The sequence below is a fragment of the Stylophora pistillata genome, chromosome 1 (genome assembly GCF_964205215.1).
Source record: "Stylophora pistillata chromosome 1, jaStyPist1.2, whole genome shotgun sequence".
Taxonomy (NCBI): domain Eukaryota; kingdom Metazoa; phylum Cnidaria; class Anthozoa; order Scleractinia; family Pocilloporidae; genus Stylophora; species Stylophora pistillata.
The window spans coordinates 24,105,114-24,124,296 of NC_142519.1; the positions used below are offsets into that span (position 1 = coordinate 24,105,114).

At 38.3% G+C, this 19,183-nt stretch overlaps 5 protein-coding genes across 5 annotated transcripts in view; all 5 read left to right on the forward strand.

The window, feature by feature from the left end:
* Positions 1-98: 98 nt before the first annotated feature.
* Positions 99-5,467, forward strand: LOC111335553 (two pore potassium channel protein sup-9-like). Its single transcript, XM_022941487.2, has 3 exons — positions 99-1,086; positions 1,930-2,242; positions 2,886-5,467. Exons 2-3 carry the CDS (start codon positions 1,954-1,956, stop codon positions 3,575-3,577), a joined length of 981 nt encoding a protein of 326 aa, XP_022797222.1. The 5' UTR covers positions 99-1,086; positions 1,930-1,953; the 3' UTR covers positions 3,578-5,467.
* A 123-nt stretch (positions 5,468-5,590) lies between these two features.
* On the forward strand, positions 5,591-7,944 carry LOC111335554 (uncharacterized). Its single transcript, XM_022941488.2, has 2 exons — positions 5,591-6,265; positions 6,855-7,944. The coding sequence occupies exons 1-2, from the start codon at positions 5,866-5,868 to the stop codon at positions 7,571-7,573; spliced, it is 1,119 nt and encodes a 372-aa protein (XP_022797223.2). The 5' UTR covers positions 5,591-5,865; the 3' UTR covers positions 7,574-7,944.
* A 146-nt stretch (positions 7,945-8,090) lies between these two features.
* Positions 8,091-11,587, forward strand: LOC111335541 (two pore potassium channel protein sup-9-like). The gene is made up of 3 exons (XM_022941472.2): positions 8,091-8,656; positions 9,581-9,885; positions 10,214-11,587. Exons 2-3 carry the CDS (start codon positions 9,597-9,599, stop codon positions 10,840-10,842), a joined length of 918 nt encoding a protein of 305 aa, XP_022797207.1. The 5' UTR covers positions 8,091-8,656; positions 9,581-9,596; the 3' UTR covers positions 10,843-11,587.
* Positions 11,588-12,894: 1,307 nt separating this feature from the next.
* On the forward strand, positions 12,895-16,904 carry LOC111335540 (potassium channel subfamily K member 9-like). The gene is made up of 3 exons (XM_022941471.2): positions 12,895-13,361; positions 15,186-15,501; positions 16,054-16,904. The coding sequence occupies exons 2-3, from the start codon at positions 15,213-15,215 to the stop codon at positions 16,692-16,694; spliced, it is 930 nt and encodes a 309-aa protein (XP_022797206.1). The 5' UTR covers positions 12,895-13,361; positions 15,186-15,212; the 3' UTR covers positions 16,695-16,904.
* Positions 16,905-17,027: 123 nt separating this feature from the next.
* The window catches only part of LOC111335547 (potassium channel subfamily K member 15-like), a 4,727-nt gene continuing 2,571 nt past the window's right edge, over positions 17,028-19,183 (forward strand). The window contains exon 1 of the mRNA XM_088746040.1: positions 17,028-19,183. This exon is cut by the window's right edge and continues 85 nt beyond it. Coding sequence (XP_088602166.1) covers positions 18,881-19,183 — 303 coding nt within the window. The 5' untranslated portion in view covers positions 17,028-18,880.

The window sequence follows — 19,183 nt, forward strand, 5'->3', positions numbered from 1 at the left end:
AATGATTAAAGAGTAATCACTTCAGAAGCTGTAGCCGTTAGAAGCCTGATCATGGCAAATACAAGCGTTCTTCAGTAATCAAGTTATTGCGGCAAAACCATGAACTCTTTTCTAAGAAATGAAAAAAGCACCAGGCTTTCTCGATTCTTCTGTCTATGACTAAGCACATAACATCATTTTTAAATCAAAATTTTTAATGTGTTCATAAAAACATAAACTTAACTGGCACAAAACTATTCCTACATTTTAGAATCACGAGTCAGCTTTATGCCACTGATGGCCAAATGTAAAATTTTCAAATATTCCTTGCTGAATGGAGGATCTTCTGGTAGCATAAATCAATAATCAATCCTTGAATTTACAAGTACACTGCAGCTGTGAGTAGATAAATTGTTTTCCGCCAAATTGCTTAAAAGTTAGTTATTTTTTCCATGCATGCTATCTTTGAAATGCAAAATTACAGCAGGTGCTGGGCTTAAGTAACCCAAACGTGATGTTTTGACATTGTCGTACAATTCTGCTAACGAGATCTCTTCATGCACCATACTGTAAGTGAAGCTTGTTTCTATCGCTAATTTGGTGAAAGGTCGTTTGCATACGTTTTAGACTTGAGAGAAAACTTGTTGTATGTAACACGATGACAACCTTTACTGCTGTTGTTAATGGGAAGCCACTATCTCAATTATAAGTCAGCTACGGGGATAAAAGCGTTTAACCTGGGCATAAACTGTAACGTATTTTAATTGTGGAAGGTAACTTTCAAGAAAGAAGTTCAAATTCTTTAGTTTCATCATCTGAAAAGTGGGGCTGACACCGAAAGAAATATGGCAAGTAATATGTTTGCGTCTCTCAGACGGGGCGGTACTTATCAACTTTTTCCCCTAAATTTTCAACATAACTCGATTTTTGAAACTCAAAATTAACGCAGAAATATGCTCTGGATTGAAAAACCCACCAGTGCCGATTAATTATGAATGCACGTGACACGAAGTAGCTTTATTTATTAAAGCGAGCTTCAGAAGAAACTACAACCAGTTTTTGAAAGCTTTGGCTGATAACTGCCGGTATCACTCCAGTGTTACTTAGGTGAGAGTAACTAAGAAAACTTGTCATTTATTTAGCAATTTTAGATAAGTAATTTTGAAAATCCCCCATTGATCCAGTCGTTCTAATTATACCACGTTAGGAAGGCAATATATATGTGTATCCTCTGCATTTCGAATTGATTCTTTGCAAGGCACTGGTTATAGTGAATTGTAAATTTTAGTTTTCAGTAAGATCTTCCGATGGTTTTACGCATTGGTATTAGAACTCAGCTTATTCCCTTCCTTCGGTTTCCGAGCATTCCGGATTTCACCAAAATTTCATTTGAATGTTTAGATCGAGGAAAAAAAATAGAATGAAAGCCTAATCTGAAGCCTCTACTAACTTTGGCGCTTTCCAAATTGAAAAGACATTTAAGGTGTACGAATTTAAGCCACTTAAAATAGATTTGAGTAAAGGAAAAAATGAAAAAAGCAGGTTCTCCTAGCATGAGCCAAAATGCTAAGTTAGTGTGGAGCCTTTGTAAGTGGATGTTAGTCGTTTGGGGTGAATATCTCAGCACAGGTCATTAATACTACTGGAAACTTAGAAATCATAAACATCAAGAAAAATATATCGTTACTTTTCAGCTAAGTGTTTAAACAATTAGAGTCGCACGCAATAGAAAAATAGAAGTCAAAAGTAGCTCAAGCAACGGAAATGGCCATTGAGCCTTGAGACGTAAACTGTCATTTAACCCATAATGGGTCACAATGGTATATGACCATGCAAATTTTCACCTGCCTTATTACTCAATATCAGTCAATTAAATTGGATATTTCGGCTGGGCTTCCTCCAGCTCATCAAATATTGTTTGGCATTCAAATGTTTTGTTCTTTATTTCAGTGATTATAGTTCTAAAGACTTGAAATGAACCTCCTGATAAAAGCAGTGCTTCTTCGAACTCTTGGCTTCTTTCTTTGGGTCTCTCTTAGTGCTTGGTTGTTTGTCGTGGTTGAATATGAGGAAACAGACGAAAAAGAAGAAAAATATAAGTTGTTGCTTTCTTTGTACGAGTTTCTCGCGTCTAAATACAACATGAGCATCGAAGAGTTTAATAATATCTCCAATTCCGCTTACGAGGCTTTGAGCCAGCCTAAATTACAATGGACGTACTGCAGAGCAACGGATTTTGTTTTTCAGTCTCTAACCACCATTGGTAAGCCTAAGTATACATTAAGATGTAGAATATTTCTCGAGAGTTCGCTTCATTAAAGTAGTACAGGAAGTTTTCCTACAATGTTTTCGCGAAGTAAATTAAATTTCACAAGCTTACCGGCCGATTACTCCGCTCTATCGTGTGAGCCTAGCATAGTTTTATCATGGCACTGAGTGTGCTTCGAATGGGTGAAATATGACGCAGATTAATCACGAAAGATCATCAGAAAAAAGAAAAATAACGAGGAGCCGATAAAAACTCAATGCAATAACAAGCAATTTGAACGAAGCGCGGAGCGGAAACGTAGGTACTAAAAACGCGATTGAGTTTATTTTTGCAAATGTTTGGTTAACTGGCCGGTGCAAGTTGACCAATCAGAGAAGGAAGCAAAAAGTCAGTTAAAAACTGCTTCAAAGGGGCTGAGAGTGTTGTATCTGCCATGGGCGGGATTTTAATCCATCGCAGATAATTTTCACAACCCCTAGTAATAGCCAAGTTCCTCCTGACGATAATGATTTGTATTCTGGGGGAGCGAGTTACCATATAAGAACACAGCGCCGTATGGTCCAGAGTCAAGCACACAAACTACTAATTTATCACTTTTTAACAAGTCTATCCATTCCTTTTTTTCCGTTTCCTGCAGGCTATGGATATATCACTCCTCGGACACAGACAGGCCAGATGCTTTGCATCTTCGTCTCGTTGCTGGGAATTCCTATCACATTGCTTGCATTTAAGTCAGTCGGTGAACTCATAGCCAAAGGGGTGGCCACATCTGTTACAAAGTTTGAGAAGAAAATCTTGAAGAGGTCCGAGCCCAACAAGTTGCAAGCAAAAAGTGCTCTGATTCTGTTTGTGATGATGACATTATTAATAGTGTTAAGCAGCCTGTTGTTGGTTTACTTTGCAAATTGGTCTTTCGTCACAGGTGCTTATTTCTGGTTTATAACATTTACTACAATCGGATTTGGTGACTACGTGCCAGGGCTTCCCAAAAGGATGAGGCAATTAACTCCGAATGATTTTACGTACGAAGACAACGACAAAAGACCTCGGGACGGAGGAGAAACCGAATTTATTTTCGAAGGTCTTTTTCTCCCATTGTACTTGATTTTGGGCTTGTGCATCGTCTCGAGTGTTCTCAATTCCATAATGATGGCCCTCGAAGAACACAAGTGTCGGCCTCCGTGTCCCGGATGTGTCTCCAGAAGGACACAGAATCAAGGGGACATTGATGATTACACTCCAACAGAAGGCGAAGCTAACACGGCGACTTGCTTGAGCATGGATAACTATGGATTTCACAAGGAAAACATGACACCAGTGGTGCAGTAAATGAACCGAAGTAACTGTTTTACACCAGTCCAGGAGTCCACTCACCCACCGACTAATTCACAACAGGTCGACTCGCCCTCACCTCGACTTACCAATAGATCAACCCGGCCACAACTTGACTCGCCAATGGGTTAACTCACGCACAAGTTAACTTGCTCAAGGTTGAATTCTGTTATGGATCAACTTGCTCACACAACTCGCCTGCAGTGTACTCGCCCAATATGCTAATTCGCCCATAAGTCAACTGACCAACGAGTTAACACCCCTACAAGTCAACTCGTAAATCAAATTGATACATGCCACAAGAAAAAAAAAAAATTAAACGAGTTTTTCGCCGGATAGAAAAAGGCATCAGCATTGCTATTCACCTCAGCAGATGACAAATCAACAAATAATCATGGATAGATGTAAAGCTAGTTTGAGGTTACTGCGACACTTACCAACAGTTGACTTTCAATTACACAAATACATTACGGGTCTTTTGGGCATCAAAACAAGTCAGGAAGATGGCAGTAATGTCACCTCCTCAGTCGACCCCAACCAAATTGCGTGAGATAGAAATTCTCATTTATGCAATTAAACTTGCAAGCAAATTGTGCTCTGAATAGAACCAACCTGACACAAAGTATAAAAGTAGAAAAAAAAAAACACACACACACACACACACACACACTCACAATAATAAAAATCTGGCGACTTTAGTTATAGGGAGATTTTAAAGACCCCAGACGTAATTACAAGTCTTACAAGTCCAATTCGTCTCTCCGGCTGCGTAAGGTCAGCGGCACAGTATGAAGCGAGATGGACTACAGACATCCACAATAGTCCTTTTTACAGTTCTGGGCTTGGTGGCCAAGCCTTTGAACAGGAGTAAGGCTAAGGATGACCCTGTTGTGATAGAGACCTGTATCTAGTTAGCATGATAACAAAGACATTTGCATTTGAAAAGCAGCAACATCTCTATCATAACAAGGTTACCCTTAGCCTCACTCCTGTTCAAAGGCTTGCCCAACAAGCCCACAACTGTTAAAAAGAACTATTGAAATTCGTCGACAACGAACATTTATTTGCCGATGCTAAACACCCTCCCTAAATACATCATTATCATCCATACAAACACGGCTTTATTTTGAAAAAAGCTTACAGGAAGTTTGTAAAAATGTCGTTACTGCCACTATTTTGTTTAAAAGTCTCATCTAGATATTTTCTACGTGCTTAAAGTAACCTTAGTCATGTAGACGAAAATGTCCCCATATTAGCATACGAAAGTCACTTATCAAGTGTTTCCCACAGAGTAAAGTGTAGCCCTGCAGAAGATCATTCCGGTGGTCTTTTTTTTTATTGGTGCTTCGTGGTGACAATCTGTCAAGGCCTCTAATTTCATCGGGAAAACTTGTATAAATAACACTAGAATATGACGTACCAGGCTAACTAATTATGTTTTTCGTTCCTTTGAATATTAAATTTTTTTTTTGGAAAAATCTTCAAATGGTGATGAACGAATCATGGAATGTCATGCAGTCGTGCAGAATGGCATTGTTGGCCTAGCATCTCTTTTAGAGGAAAAACTGATCGTAGTTTTATGAGGCAAGTGTGAGGAGAAGGTATCAATTAATTTCTGATTCGTGTTTTCTTTGCCAAACACTCCAATCGCGAGCTAGTTTTATCATAAAACTCTATCTAAGTAAATTGCAATTAATTTCTATTTATTACTGAGCTCAAAGCCTGTAAAACGTTGCAGTGCTGTCTTCATTGTCCACATTCTGGGAAGATGCCTTAAATTTCTGAGTAAATGATTACTCAGAATGATCACTGAAAACGCAAACGTTTGACACAGTTTAAACTACGATATAATGGTTTATTGCAAAAAATAAAATGTTAAAAACTTGGTATGTGTTGAAAGCAGCTAACTATTAATATTCAATTTTTTTTAAACGCTGGTTGCTTTATTTTAATCTTGATAGAGCAGATAGATATTTGTTTGTTGTCCTTGTTTTGTTTTGCATTTCAACCTCTTCAAGCGAAAGGCAATGCTGCAACGTCTGAATCGAACGTTGCTAGGTTTAATACAAACTTGCAGCCACTGAACCTTCTATAACAAGTCATGTTAGATTAACCCTTTCGAAATTCGTAATTTAGGAGGTGTTATCCGGATAATAACGATGTGAATCAGCAGGTGCACCAGCACAATCAAATTTCACTCCTTGAATCTCACTATCTTCGAAGACTTCAAGGTATTCAGTTTCCCTTTGTTTTCCTCCCCCGACATATTACTCTGTAATCGTGAGATGACAGCCAAGTTTTTATTGGCATCAACATATTACCGAAAGCATTACATATTACGATCCTTTCCTTTATTTTCGCAGGAAAAGGTATATAATAAAGACAAAGCATTGGCGATGCATACGCTGTTGAAAACTGCGTTTCTTCGAACGTTTGGCTTTTTGTTATGGACTTCATTTAGTGCATGGTTGTTTGTGACAGTAGAATACACGGGGAAAGATGATAAAAAGGAAAAATATGATTTGTTACTCTCGCTTTACAAATCCATGGCTTCAAAATACAACATGAGCCTCGAGGAATTCAATGAAATTTCTACAATTGCATATGAAGCATTGAGCGAGCCTAAGCCTCAATGGAACTACCACGTTGCAGTTACGTTCGTAATTCAAGCTGTGACCACAATAGGTAAGGTGAGATATGATATTATTAATTTTTAAGACTATGAAAAAATAGAATGAATGACACAAGGTTATGTACAAATGAGTCTGCTTAGCTCCCAGCCGTCAGTTATTGATCCAAAGAATCTTAAGAGAAATGGGAAAGAATCGAGATACGCAACGAAGAGAACAAAGTGAAAGCGGAATCCCATTTATTCTCGCAAGCTTTTCTCGCCGACTAACCTTTAGCCCGGCGTTAATTGACGAAAGTTTTAACCGTAAAGCCATTACTCTATTGACACCGTCGAGTTAGTCACTCACAGAGTTTGTTTCCGCGAACTATTCGATGCTTGCCTTTCATTTGCGAGAACTGATGCCTTCCTTTGTTTAAGGTAACTTTCTTCAATTCTCAGAACTCTCCCTAGACCAAGTAAGGAAAAAGACAAACAGAGGATCGAGCAAAAGGACACATGTAATCGCTTGCTTGCTCGTACAAAATGATTTTAGCATGCTTCATCTAGTGGAATACCTTCCATCAAGTGTACACCCTATCCACCGGCTCTTGGTTTTGCATCCTCTCCCTTTTTTTAATTCTTGTTCATATCTGTGTTTTACAGGGTATGGATTCATCACTCCTCAGACATCCGCTGGTCAGTCGTTGTGTATCTTTGTCTGTTTACTGGGGATTCCCATTACTTTGCTCACATTGAAATCCATCGGCGAACTTATCGCCAAATGGCTTAACACAATCGTCTCAAAGTTTGAAAAGAAAATGCTTAAAATACCAGAACCAAAACAGATGCAAACGAAGAGTGCAGTGATCTTGTTTTCATTTATGGTGCTTTTGATTGTCGTGAGTGCCTTGTTGATTAGGGATTTACACTGGTCTTTCGTTGAAGGGGTCTACTTCTGGTTTGTAACATTTACTACAATCGGATTTGGTGACTACGTTCTTTGGAAACCTGCAAGGATCAAAAAGTTATCTTTCAATAATTCTGAAAGTCACAGTTATAAGTCATCAGACTCAATGCAGATCACTTTCCCAATATTCAAAGATCTCCTCAAAGCGTTTTACTACATTGTTGCGTTGTGCATTGTCTCAAGTGTGCTAAACGCAATTGCGGTGGTTATGGAAGAACGAAGATGCCGTAGCGGATGCCCTGGTTGTATTTCACGAAAGAAAAAGAAAACAGATCCGAAATACCTTGAAGAAGAAGAAGAAAAGCAGGAAAGTATTCCTGATGTACGTGATTTAAAGGTGGAATATTCTGGCCCGAAGCAAGTTGGATCCAAGATGAAGGATGTGAACATATCAATGGAATTAAACGAACTTTAACGATATAACTGGTTCGTGGACGACCAAACACACCCTAAACTACTAATTTGTGAATATTTTAATTTCTTTTTTGTACTCATAGTGATGTCAATGACTGAAAATGTATTGCTCAAAATAGACATTCTTAACTGAGTGGAGTGCATTTCTTTTGCATGATATTGGCCACTATATCGTAGTCAGTGGAGATACACCTAGGTTTAGGGTAAGGGTTAGATAAATTCATGTCATGGTGATAACCCAGTAAGGCATGGAATCTCTTTTTTGTAACTTTGTCTAATTAAGATAGGAAGTGTTACCGATTTGAATGTAACCTATCGCAAGCCGTAGTTATTTTCCTTTCGGTGGAATCAAAATAAAGGAGAATTTTTTCCTTCCAGGCTCCGGTTGTTCAAAGGGCGGATAACGCTATCCAACAGATAAATCGCTATCCAGCGGACAAGTGTTACCAAAACGTACTGCGCTATCCACCGGATAGAGATTTATCCAGTGTATAACGTTATCCATCCTTCGAACAACCGGGGCCAGACTGGTAACTGCTTCCTTACACCGTTATATGAATTACCCATCAATTTTCCACCATCGCCGCGAAAAAAAATTGAAATTGTGCCAAAAGCATTTGCCAAATGCAGTTTCCTCATGAATAACAAAATGTGATGTTAATCTTTATCAATGTGACCTCTTAAAGTACAGAAATGAAGATGTCAAGGCTATATGCCCATGAAATCATCGACGGGCAAGCTACATTACTGGAAATAAGCCAAATCAATTATAATCATCCAAAGCTAATGTATATTCATGATACAGGGATTTGTAAATATTCGGCGGAGATGAATGCCATCTCCAGCAGAGCTTTTCAGTCCTTAATGACAGGTAAAAACAGTTGCCACGAGACAGCACGAAATTCGTGTAAAAAGCTATGAAAGATATTTACTGCAAATCATTACAAGGAGAGACCCTGAGAATGCCAACCAAATGTTTACTTCAACAGGCACGTAACCACAACAGTGGTTATAGTCAATTTAAGGCGCCAAAAAATTCTGGTGTATCGCAAAACTGAGGTAGAAGCGTTGATACAGCCGTCAGGTAAGTCTGTATTTGAGTAAAAGCGGCCAGTACGGATTTTACCTTCGCGTTATCAAACCGTTCACTGAAGTGCTGCGTAGACTCCACCACAGTTATAGTAACCAGCTATGGAAATAAGAATTTATTGCGTTCAATAAAATTTCTTCGTTTTTGTGAATCAATAGAAATTATTCTTACTTAAGAAGGCAGACTATTTATTAAAGCCTCAATGCAAATTTTGTATACCGTATTTGAATAAAGCCAGATGGTTTTTGCTAATACCAAAAAAAAAAAACAACCAACGGGTATGTTAGGATACCATTTCTACGTGGAATTCTTGTCAAGAGAAGGTAAATTTCTTACACTCACCTATTCTTGACATTTCGCCCTTGACGAAGTACCCTAAAACCAAAATATTTCAAGCTAAATTGCTTCCGTTTCAATATAAGATGGAGGATATTAAGAAAGCCGTAGCACTTTAGGATGTTATTTGTGAAGAAGAGAAGAAAAAGGCTATTTAGTAAGTTAGAGGATGGTGAGGAAGTTACGTTAAAAAGTGTCAATGATTTAATCTAGCTGTCAGTTTAGCTGAGTACGCAGAAAGATATCGGCAAAGATCATTCTTCCAATTGTAAAGCTAGCTATAGATGATTCAAGAAGACAACGAGTGCTGCTATGAACTCTGCAGAATTACAAACGATGAAAAGACCACCTTATCATCCTGAAATTACCGTGTGCAATGGACACCTGCTGTTTCACCTAAAATAATTCAGTAGAAATGGTGTTTTCCTTTACAAATACCTTGTGATTGATCATTGACCATCGATCAGTCCCACTTCAGTAATTTTCTGACTGGTTTTGCGGTATTGAAATGATAGTTCACCTCATGGAGTCTTGTTGGCATAGAGCTCTGTTCTGATATTTCTAATGAAACTCTTTTTGAAGGTGTAATTTCTCGGCCATGGATCCTCTCTTCAAAGCAATGATCTTTCGGACCTTTGCTTTCTTACTATGGAGTTCACTTAGTGCTTGGCTGTTCGCTATGGTTGAATACACTGAAAAAGATGAGACTGAAGAGAAAGAACAGTTGCTACTGTCTCTGTACAAGACAATGCCATTTAAGTACAACATGACGGAAGTAGATTTCAAAAACTTTTCCAGCTCCTCGTTCGAGGCGTTGAGCAAACCTAACCCTAGGTGGACGTTTTTTACCGCTTTGATCTTTGTCACTCAAGCCATGACCACTATAGGTAAGTTAAAACACGAGATGTGTCTAAGCTATAACAAAATGTCATTTTTAAAAAAATTTATCCGGGAAATAATCAGAATCTAAAGCACCAACAGTGACGGAGTCAGCCAGAAGATCCAATGAACGTAACTGCATCATAAGGATTCTTACTTAAAAAGACTCAACGTGGGTTCGCCTTAAGTATGGCTCAGGCTTGTCTTTGAAATTCTTCTTGGTGCATCAAATCCCAGAAAGTTATAATTGGAATTGCTTGGGGCCGCAAACCGGCAGGGTTCGACCATCCCACCAACCTAACGTGTTAATTTTTGTTTCTGGTCTCTATTTTGCAGGCTTTGGAAATATAACTCCGAAGACACCTGAAGGCCAAATACTATGCATCTTCCTTTGTCTACTTGGCATTCCAATCACTCTCCTTATGCTAAACTCCATTGGTGCAATCATTGTCAAACGAGTCAACACACTTGTGAAGAAGTTCGAGATGAAAATCCTTAAAATAGAAGAACCAAACAATGTAGAAAAAAAGAGTGCAGTGATCTTGTTTTTATTTATGGTGTTAGAAATTGTGATGAATGCTGTGGTTGTGTCAAATTTAGAGGGCTGGACATTCGTCGAGGGAGTTTATTTCTGGTTTGTAACACTAACAACAATGGGTTTTGGTGACTACATTCCAGAGAGGCTCAAAGCGACCAATCCCTCGAACGAAAACAGTTCCCCAAGTTTGTTAAGCTTTTTGGAACTGGTTCTTGTTGTGGGAGGATTATGTATTGTTTCTAGTGTATTTAACTCCCTCATGGCGGCCTTGGATGAAAGAAATTGGCGGTTTAAGTGTTCCGCACGTATTTCTAGAAGAAGACAGGGGCGCGTTGACACAATAAAACAACCTCATGACGATAACATGACGTCTAGAAGAATGGAAAATCTAGGTTTGGAGAATCTTGAAAACACAGAAAACCGATAGGAGCCTCTATGTTCTCTAACTCAATTGCAGATCGTCCCTGCACTCTGGGCCAGAGGAATTTAAGTTTTGGACACCGAATTTTTCATCGAGCTAACTAACGATGACGCAACTATTTTGTTGATGTCTGATGGAAATGTGTATGGAGCGTCATTTTAATCTCTATGAAGTCCAATGTAAATTAAACCTTTCTTACGAACAGCAAAACTCAAACAATGAAAAAAAAAAGAAAAAAAAATTAGCTTCCTTTGGCACCCATTCTATGCCAAGTTGTGTTTTATAGCGAATGATTTTCTTTCGAAAAGTCAAGTTAACTAAATTTGATACTAAACTTGAAGAACGTCTATTCCAACTTTGTGCCACTGCCCGCCGAACTCAGATGAATTTTATCCAACTGTGGAATCAACATGGAATAGATCTGGCTTCTGACGTCGAATCTAATTCATTGGGATAAAATAAAATTTATAGTAAAAGAAAAAAAAACTGATTAAAGCTTGTATCCATCCCATAATTTTAAACAGTTTAAATAATTCATGTACTAATTTTAGCATCATTTAGAAGAACGTTTAGGCAAGACTTTCGTAGCACTAAAAAAAACAGAGCCCTCGAACAACTGCACTTTAAAAATCTGTCGTTTTATATTAACAGACCAACGAACACGAAAGGAAAAGGAACTAATCTTAATGATAAACGAAGACGTACTACCCGACAGGCTCCAATGATTAAACTTAAAGCCTTGGTCAAACGGCACATGTTAGTCGATGATAGTTGATGATAGTCGATGACATTTGAAACGCGCGCTTCCGTTCGACCACCAACTATAATGCACTATAATCGACTATCACCAACTATCATTCATTTTGAGCTTGTTCAAATTCTTCATGATAGTCGATGATAGTTTTTCTCGTTTGACCACCCACGCGTATGATAGTTCATGATAGTTTTTGGTCAGCTGTTTTCCCCGAAAATCGGCGGGCTCGTTTAAAATGGCCGCCAAACGCTTCAGCTTCAGCTTCAGAAATTTGTTTTTATACCCAAGATAATAATAATGAGAAAGAAAATATTGAAATCCAAGAATCTGGAGAAAGCGTCAACTCGCAGGAATTCGAAGAGACACCGCCGAAAAAACAGCGTTTCACTAAACGTTCAACGGCGAGATGGAGTAATGACCTGATATTACGTCTAATAGACGAATATGAGGCCCGGCCCTGCCTTTGGGACATTTTTTTGAATGATTACCACAACAGAGATGTTACAGGAAGTTCAGTTGCTCGCGCGACTGCCGGTGAACTATCATCAACTATCACGAACTTTTTTGGCTGTTTGACCATGCGAATGATAGTTGGTGATAGTTGATGATAGTTTGAAGAGAATCAACTTTCATCGACTATCTTGCGCCGTTTGACCAAGGCTTAAAACGTTACCACGTATAGTTTGCATATTCATGAATCATAGCGTTGTCTTCCGCTTATTGCCTTTGTTATCCATTACTGGCTGTAAGTGACAACGCTGTTGCAATTGAGTGACATTTCAGTTTTCAGTGTAATCCTTAAGTCTTCCCATGCTTGGAAATTATGTTCGCTTTTACATATTTGGGGAGAATTTTATACTTGTGCAATTTTAGCCAAAAAGGAACTTTTACTTGGCTTTCTGCCTTCAAGCAAATGAAAAATAACACCAATACAAATAACATGATTGTGTCCAAAAAAAAAAACACGCTATGTATTGTGGCAAAAAATTGCATCAAAATACTATTTTTTCAGGTCTAAGCAAAATTATTTAAGCTTTTTATACACTTTCATCAGTTGCCAATCTAATTCAGATAGTAAGAACGCTTTTAAGGGACGTGAACGTAATTGTCGGTGCATTAAGTGCATACATTTGTTGTGTTTGCAGCCGTCGTTTAAGGTTTTCCGAAGACGGATAAGTGATGGATATATATTAGAGAGAAGAAAAAAAAAATAAGAGAAACATTGTTTCTAACACAATACGAATTAACGTTATTTCATCGCAAAGCAGCGGATTGGCGCGCAACATTAACAAGAGGCATTCAGTAATAAATCTAAAAACGTCATAACGCCATGAATATTTTCCAAGCTTCAAGAGTGCCATGGAAATTGGCAGCAGTAATGCAAATACCTATTGAACGGGAAAACAACATTCCACCTCTTTCAGTTGAAAACGCGGAGACATGACTTATTAAGATCAAATGGAAGTAAACATTTACTGATGTAAATTGTTCAGTGAAAAGATGTTTTGACTCCGAGGCAAGGCTACATTTCTTTCAGTCGCTGTGACATTACCATGCATTGCTATATCAATGAAACCGCTGTATCTGCATAACGGGTTTAGCATTTACCGGCTAAGAAAGAATAACGTTGGATTTATGGTCGTTTTTAGGATATCCTTAGGATGACAGAGATATGTATAAAAGGCACCCCTGATTCCTCCTTCGTCGGCAACAATAGTTACCAAGTTTCAGTTGCCTAGAATATAGGGAAGATAAAAGCAAGGAGAAAACGGTAAGTGACACATTTTAAACCTAAAGAGTTAGGGAAACACAATGAGATGATCCCAAGACTGGACCACCTGCCATGATGAATTAATTCCTATTTCAACCAACTAGTGCGACAAACCTAGGTTTATAAAATATCAAAGAATCCTTGTTTTATTCTACTGCGAGGCAGATAATTACCAACCTTGTTTTCAATAATGAGATTTATTGGCGTTCACCATCAAAATATCCGCTCTGTAAAGCCATTAAGACCTTAAAATATGTCTTATCTTAAGCTGTCAACGTTTATTCGTGAGTGTCGTTGATTTATCTCTGCTATTCGGACAGAGTTCAGCTTCGAAGGTGAATTTTATAATGACTGCGAGCAGACAACCAAGAGGTAGTAGTTTGGCGAGAGCCCTTTCCCAACTACTTGTCTTATCTTCAAAAGTTTCCTATCCGTTCAGCATAATATTCAGCGCCTAAATTTTTATCAGCAGAAACCAGGCTTAGTGGGTTTTCATTAGTGCCAAAATTGTAGCCATTTTTGTGTATTTGATGGATTTATTCCTCAGTTCATCTGATGCAGGCGGATGAACTAATGTATCTAAGGTGGTATGGGCCTCTAAAAGTGCCTATTCGTTTCACTTGCAAATCAGGGACTAAAATCTACGCATGTTTTGACTGATCAAATACATCCTATGGTATTACTAGTTTCATTCGTGCAGAAATTGTAACCATTTTTGTGTATTTGATGGATTTATTCCTCAGTTCATCTGATGCAGGCGGATGAACTAATGTATCTAAGGTGGTATGGGCCTCTAAAAGTGCCCATTTGTTTCACTTGCAAATCAGGGACTAAAATCTACGCATGTTTTGACTGATCAAATACATCCTATGGTATTACTAGTTTCATTCGTGCAGAAATTGTAACCATTTTTGTGTATTTGATGGATTTATTCCTCGGTTCATCTGATGCAGGCGGACGAACTAATGTATCTAATGTGGCATGGGCCTCTAAAAGTGCCTATTCGTTTCGCTTACAAATCAGGGACTAAAATCTACGCATGTTTTGACTGATCAAATACATCCTATGGTATCACTAGTTTCATATATCGAACACTAATCCCTTTAAGAACAGTATCAGTTCGTTTGAGGCTGAAAATTCATTCTCTTCATTTTCATTGTAACGTATCAGTGGCATCCTTTCCATTAAGAACTAAATTTTCCTTTCTAACTTTGGAGTATTATCGTGTAACGAACGTACTGTCAATAGTATTTCTGTCCGTCTGGTCCAGGTGTATAGGCCAGACTTTTGAAGGGACTAAATATGAGCTTTCATTTATTTCTAAGGGGACACTGTAGTGAATCTTGCAATCTGATTGGTTCTTACTTCGGTCCAGACTTTCATATCTCAGCTCACGGGCACGGCAACGCTTTTGTGAGTCGTTACAAATTTTCATGAATATTTGTCGTTTTGCCGGCTTTACAGTATTTTTAAACAAAGGCCTCGGACACGACCTTGACATATAACTTGTTAATCCTCTCCCTCTGGAGGATATTGCCGTAACGGTCTTTTTCTCTTTTTTTTTGGCAAGCATTCCGTTAAGTTTTAGAAGAAAATAAAATTTTTTTTACCGGCCTAAGTCGGTCCGTATCTGGAAAAACTGAGCCCTTTGTCTTTAGTTCCGCCCTCGGTCTTCGGCCCCGGGGGTATCCAACACCCCGGGGGTACCCAACACCCCGGGGGTATCCAACGCCCCGGGCACAGTTTTTTCTCATTACGGACCTCGCGGCTGGTGAGTAACATATTTGTTCTAAGGTATCGGTGTCATCTTCCCTTCTGGTGCAGGTGTTTGTTTAAGCCAAAGAGTCCGCTATGGCTTCCCTGTGGAAGACTACATTTCTTCGCACTTTTGGCTTCATAGCATGGGCCTCTTTAAGCGCTTGGTTGTTTTCTGTTGTGGAACATACGGGAAAAGATGGCAAAGAAGAGAAAGACCAGTTGTTAAAGTCCCTGTATATTTCCATGGCGTCTAAATACAACATGACTATCACAGATTTTAATAATTTTTCCAGCATCGCGCATGAAGCTCTGAGCCAGCCTAAGCCTCGGTGGACGTATGCTGTTTCCTTGGAATTCGTCTTTCAAGCTATGACTACCATAGGTAATGACCAGCTTCTCGAAATGAGACTATAGAAACTTGTGTAAAAATAAGGAAACTGGCGCCTTTATGAGTTGAAAGAATGGGAATATGATGATGTTAAGTGAAGTTGTCAATCGAAGGGGTTTGTGTCTTTATGGATGATAATTGATGTACAGGTAGAAATAATGGAACTACTTCGCTAGTTGGAACATTCGACGCCGAATTCGGATTCGGCGCCGGGTTGAGAACTTTCTTACAATTTTAGTACAATTGGCTAATTATTAGTGAAAAAAATATTCCAGAGAAGTAACCGGAGGATTACGGCTACAGGTCAAACAGGATTCGTGATAAGCAAACGAATGATAAAAAAAATATATTAATCACCCTCGCATTTTGTTCAAGTTTATTACTCCGATGATAAAGAAAAAGTTGAATTAGTACAAAGTTGCGGACTGGTCATTAGACATGAGACACCCTTCAAGCTCATGATGTTTGATTTTTAACCGATGATTGCGTAATTTCATCAGATAAGGTACACTACAGATAATAACTTTGGTATTTTGCAATTTGCAGGTTATGGATACATTACACCTCAAACACCCGCTGGTCAACTATTATGCATTTTCATATGCCTTCTTGGAATACCCATAACTTTACTCGCGCTGAAATCCGCCGGGGAGCTAATTGCTAAACTTGTTAACGCACTCGTAACAAAGTTTGAAAGCAAACTGCTGAAAAGAGCGCAACCGAAAAAAATAGAAATGAAAAGTGCTGTGATCCTGTTTATCCTGATGGTGACATTAATTGTGACAAACGGTGCGTTAGTTATGCGTTCACATGGCTGGACGTTCCTTGAAAGTGTGTATTTCTGGTTCGTTACGCTAACTACAATCGGTTTTGGTGATTACGTGCCGGAGAAACGAAAGCACTACCTGGAAAATTCTATTACGGAAGAAAAAGCCAAAAAAACTGGTCTACTGGTTTTTTCCAGTATGTTCATGACTATTTATGCCATGATTGGCTTATGCGTTGTTTCAAGTGTCATCAATTCCATCATGGCGGCTCTGGAGGAATTGAAGTTCCCTCGTGCGTGTCCCTTATGCGTCTCTCGAAAAACCCAGGACGAAATGAACACTGCTTTACCCAATTGCTCTCCAAAAAGGCAAGAAAATAGCACTGACAAAGTGAAAGTATGCCACTTAACTGAGATGTAGCTGACTGTTTAATAGCAATGAAATCTGTTTTGCGTCGAAGCTGCACATGAAAGCCTTATTGAAATTTAGAAAAACCTTGTTTTGGTATAAAATTTCTCAAATAGAAGAAGTTTTGAGGTCATGATGGCGATAATTCTTTGTGCAGTTTAAACGTATTTTTAATGACGTTATGCCGCCTAAAGTAAATAAACTGAGATAAGAGTGAAGTTATTTTTCGGCCTTTTCCAAACTTTAACAATCTGACTAATGCTTGTCAAGTTTGTTAACACAAAAAAAGAGGAAGAGAAACTCTTTTAAACAACTAACAAGCCTCAGATGGCATAATAACTGCCGATAGTGATATCTTTCATATCAGTATATAACTCTTAAAAATTTGCTTCAGGTATTAGTGGTGATGATGCCGCGGCAGCCATGATTATTTGGTCACGAACTTATTTTTCTCAGCCTCGGATGAATTCAGCTGAAAACTAAATCGAGCACTTCTGAAAGAAAAAAAATCGAGACGACTAGCTAAAATTGCCATGTTTACTTTTCGAAGGTTTCTCCTTGACAAGTTCCCCGCAGCAATATTTCCTCCTCAGCAATACCGACGAATAAAGATGCGACAAATATAAATTTGACGGTTCCCTTGCCTTGATCGTGGAGAATTGTCAAGGCTGGGGATGCAAAGAAAAACCTTGTCAAGGACGACTCCAATTTTCCAGTTTGGATAACTTGACACCGTTGAATGATAACAATACCCTTCAAGAAAAACATTTAAGAATGAAACAATATACAAATCGACGATGACAATAGAGTCTATGGAATAAATTCATTCGAGGAAATTCTCACACCTGCCAGTTAATCCTCAAAGGAGTCATTGACAAGTCTTCCACACTAAAGTAAACAAGTGACAATTCTGTCTTGATAAGTTAGAGTAATTACCAACAACAGCAATATGACCTAGCAGAGACGAGAACAAAAAAAAAGTTTTATCGATAAGGTCCCGAATAAAAAACATTTGGAAAATCAAACATTGAACTTGTTTGAGCATTTCCTCCGGACCCTAAAGTTCTTTGCGATTTCACATGGTTCGATTCCCTGTTCTCTTACAAGATCAAATTTTTATTTAGGATTATTGTTCCAGATTATGATGATAAATACGGAACAAAGAAAATAAAAAATTCAACTGATTTGAAAACTTTTAGCCGCAACATAAACAAAAAGATCAAAATTAATTTTTAAGTTGATCAATTTTTTAAGGTGTGACTGAAGTTCTTTGTTTGGTCTATTCTCGCATAGCGTATCTAACGAACGCCCCCTGCAGAGGTACATCATTGTTTGACTTTCATAAGCTTAGAGTATTACTCAAGACGTACCATTCATTATTACTTTGCATTATGCCTTGTAAGAGAACGTCGTAAAAAACCTGTGAACTGATTGTTGTGAATGAACTTAATACAAGACCTTGATAATTCTCAGAGTACTTGATCACGAACGTGAAAGCTTGAAGGGAAAGGTTAATTTGAGTTGGTGAAAAGGGTAATGTATTCGTGAAGAGAAACCTTATTCAGTTTTGCCTATTGTCTTAACGTACCAAACCTTATTATTTATATGGGTGAAAAAGACGAAAACCTCGGCCACATCGTCAACTAGTGTATTATGTAGTTTTACCCAATTGTGATTCATTTCTCAATTTGCATGCACACAAACAGAAAGCGCTGTCCTTTGAACTCATAAAATATTTATAAGAGTGAAAGTAATCAGGAACGAAAGAGTTGATAATAATGCAGAAAGCTCAGGTACATCGTCTGAAAGAGTCTTGGGATCACTAAAGATGGCAAAATTGTACTACTTAATACACGTTCTGCGGTTTCAGAGTGCCACACAGTCAGTATTCCACGAGCAAGTATGTACAAGCTAAAAAAAAAACTTTATCTTTCAAAATCTAATCAAGTTATTATTAGGGGGGCTGTAATTACTCCACAGGCAACATTACACGAAGAGAATGTTTATCCTTTCCTGAAAGAATCCTGAAATAATAAATTCTATTGTTACTCTCGGGCAGCAAGTCATTGAACGGCAGTAAATATTGTTCTGGCCAGTTTTTAAATGAACTCAATCATTTTTGAGTTTCTGGGATATGCAACCAAGAACTTAGTTACCGTAACCTGAACTAAAACAAATTGTATTTCCTATGCACTTTGATGATCTGTTTTATTTCAGGATTTGACTTCTCAGTACTTGCATGTCCTGAGATTAACACAGAATCCCAGTTTACATCGTTCGACGTTAAAACCTTGAACATGAAGCCACTTTTGAGGAGAGCACTTCTTCGATTCCTTGGCTTCTTCTTGCTAATCTTTCTAAGTCCTTTGCTATTCGTTCGCCTGGAGTACACAGAGAAGGACGATAAGCAGGAAAAATATCAGTTGTTATCCTCTTTGTACACGTCCATGGGGTCTAAATACAACATGTCTCTTGAGGAATTTAACATGTTTTGCAGTGTT

Coding starts and splice junctions, on each gene's coding strand:
- LOC111335553 (XM_022941487.2), top strand. CDS start 1,954: ATGAACCTCCTGATAAAAGCAGTGCTTCTTCGAACTCTTGGCTTCTTT. Junction 2,243..2,885: donor TCAGTCTCTAACCACCATTG/GTAAGCCTAAGT, acceptor CGTTTCCTGCAG/GCTATGGATATATCACTCCT.
- LOC111335554 (XM_022941488.2), top strand. CDS start 5,866: ATGACAGCCAAGTTTTTATTGGCATCAACATATTACCGAAAGCATTAC. Junction 6,266..6,854: donor TCAAGCTGTGACCACAATAG/GTAAGGTGAGAT, acceptor TGTGTTTTACAG/GGTATGGATTCATCACTCCT.
- LOC111335541 (XM_022941472.2), top strand. CDS start 9,597: ATGGATCCTCTCTTCAAAGCAATGATCTTTCGGACCTTTGCTTTCTTA. Junction 9,886..10,213: donor TCAAGCCATGACCACTATAG/GTAAGTTAAAAC, acceptor TCTATTTTGCAG/GCTTTGGAAATATAACTCCG.
- LOC111335540 (XM_022941471.2), top strand. CDS start 15,213: ATGGCTTCCCTGTGGAAGACTACATTTCTTCGCACTTTTGGCTTCATA. Junction 15,502..16,053: donor TCAAGCTATGACTACCATAG/GTAATGACCAGC, acceptor TGCAATTTGCAG/GTTATGGATACATTACACCT.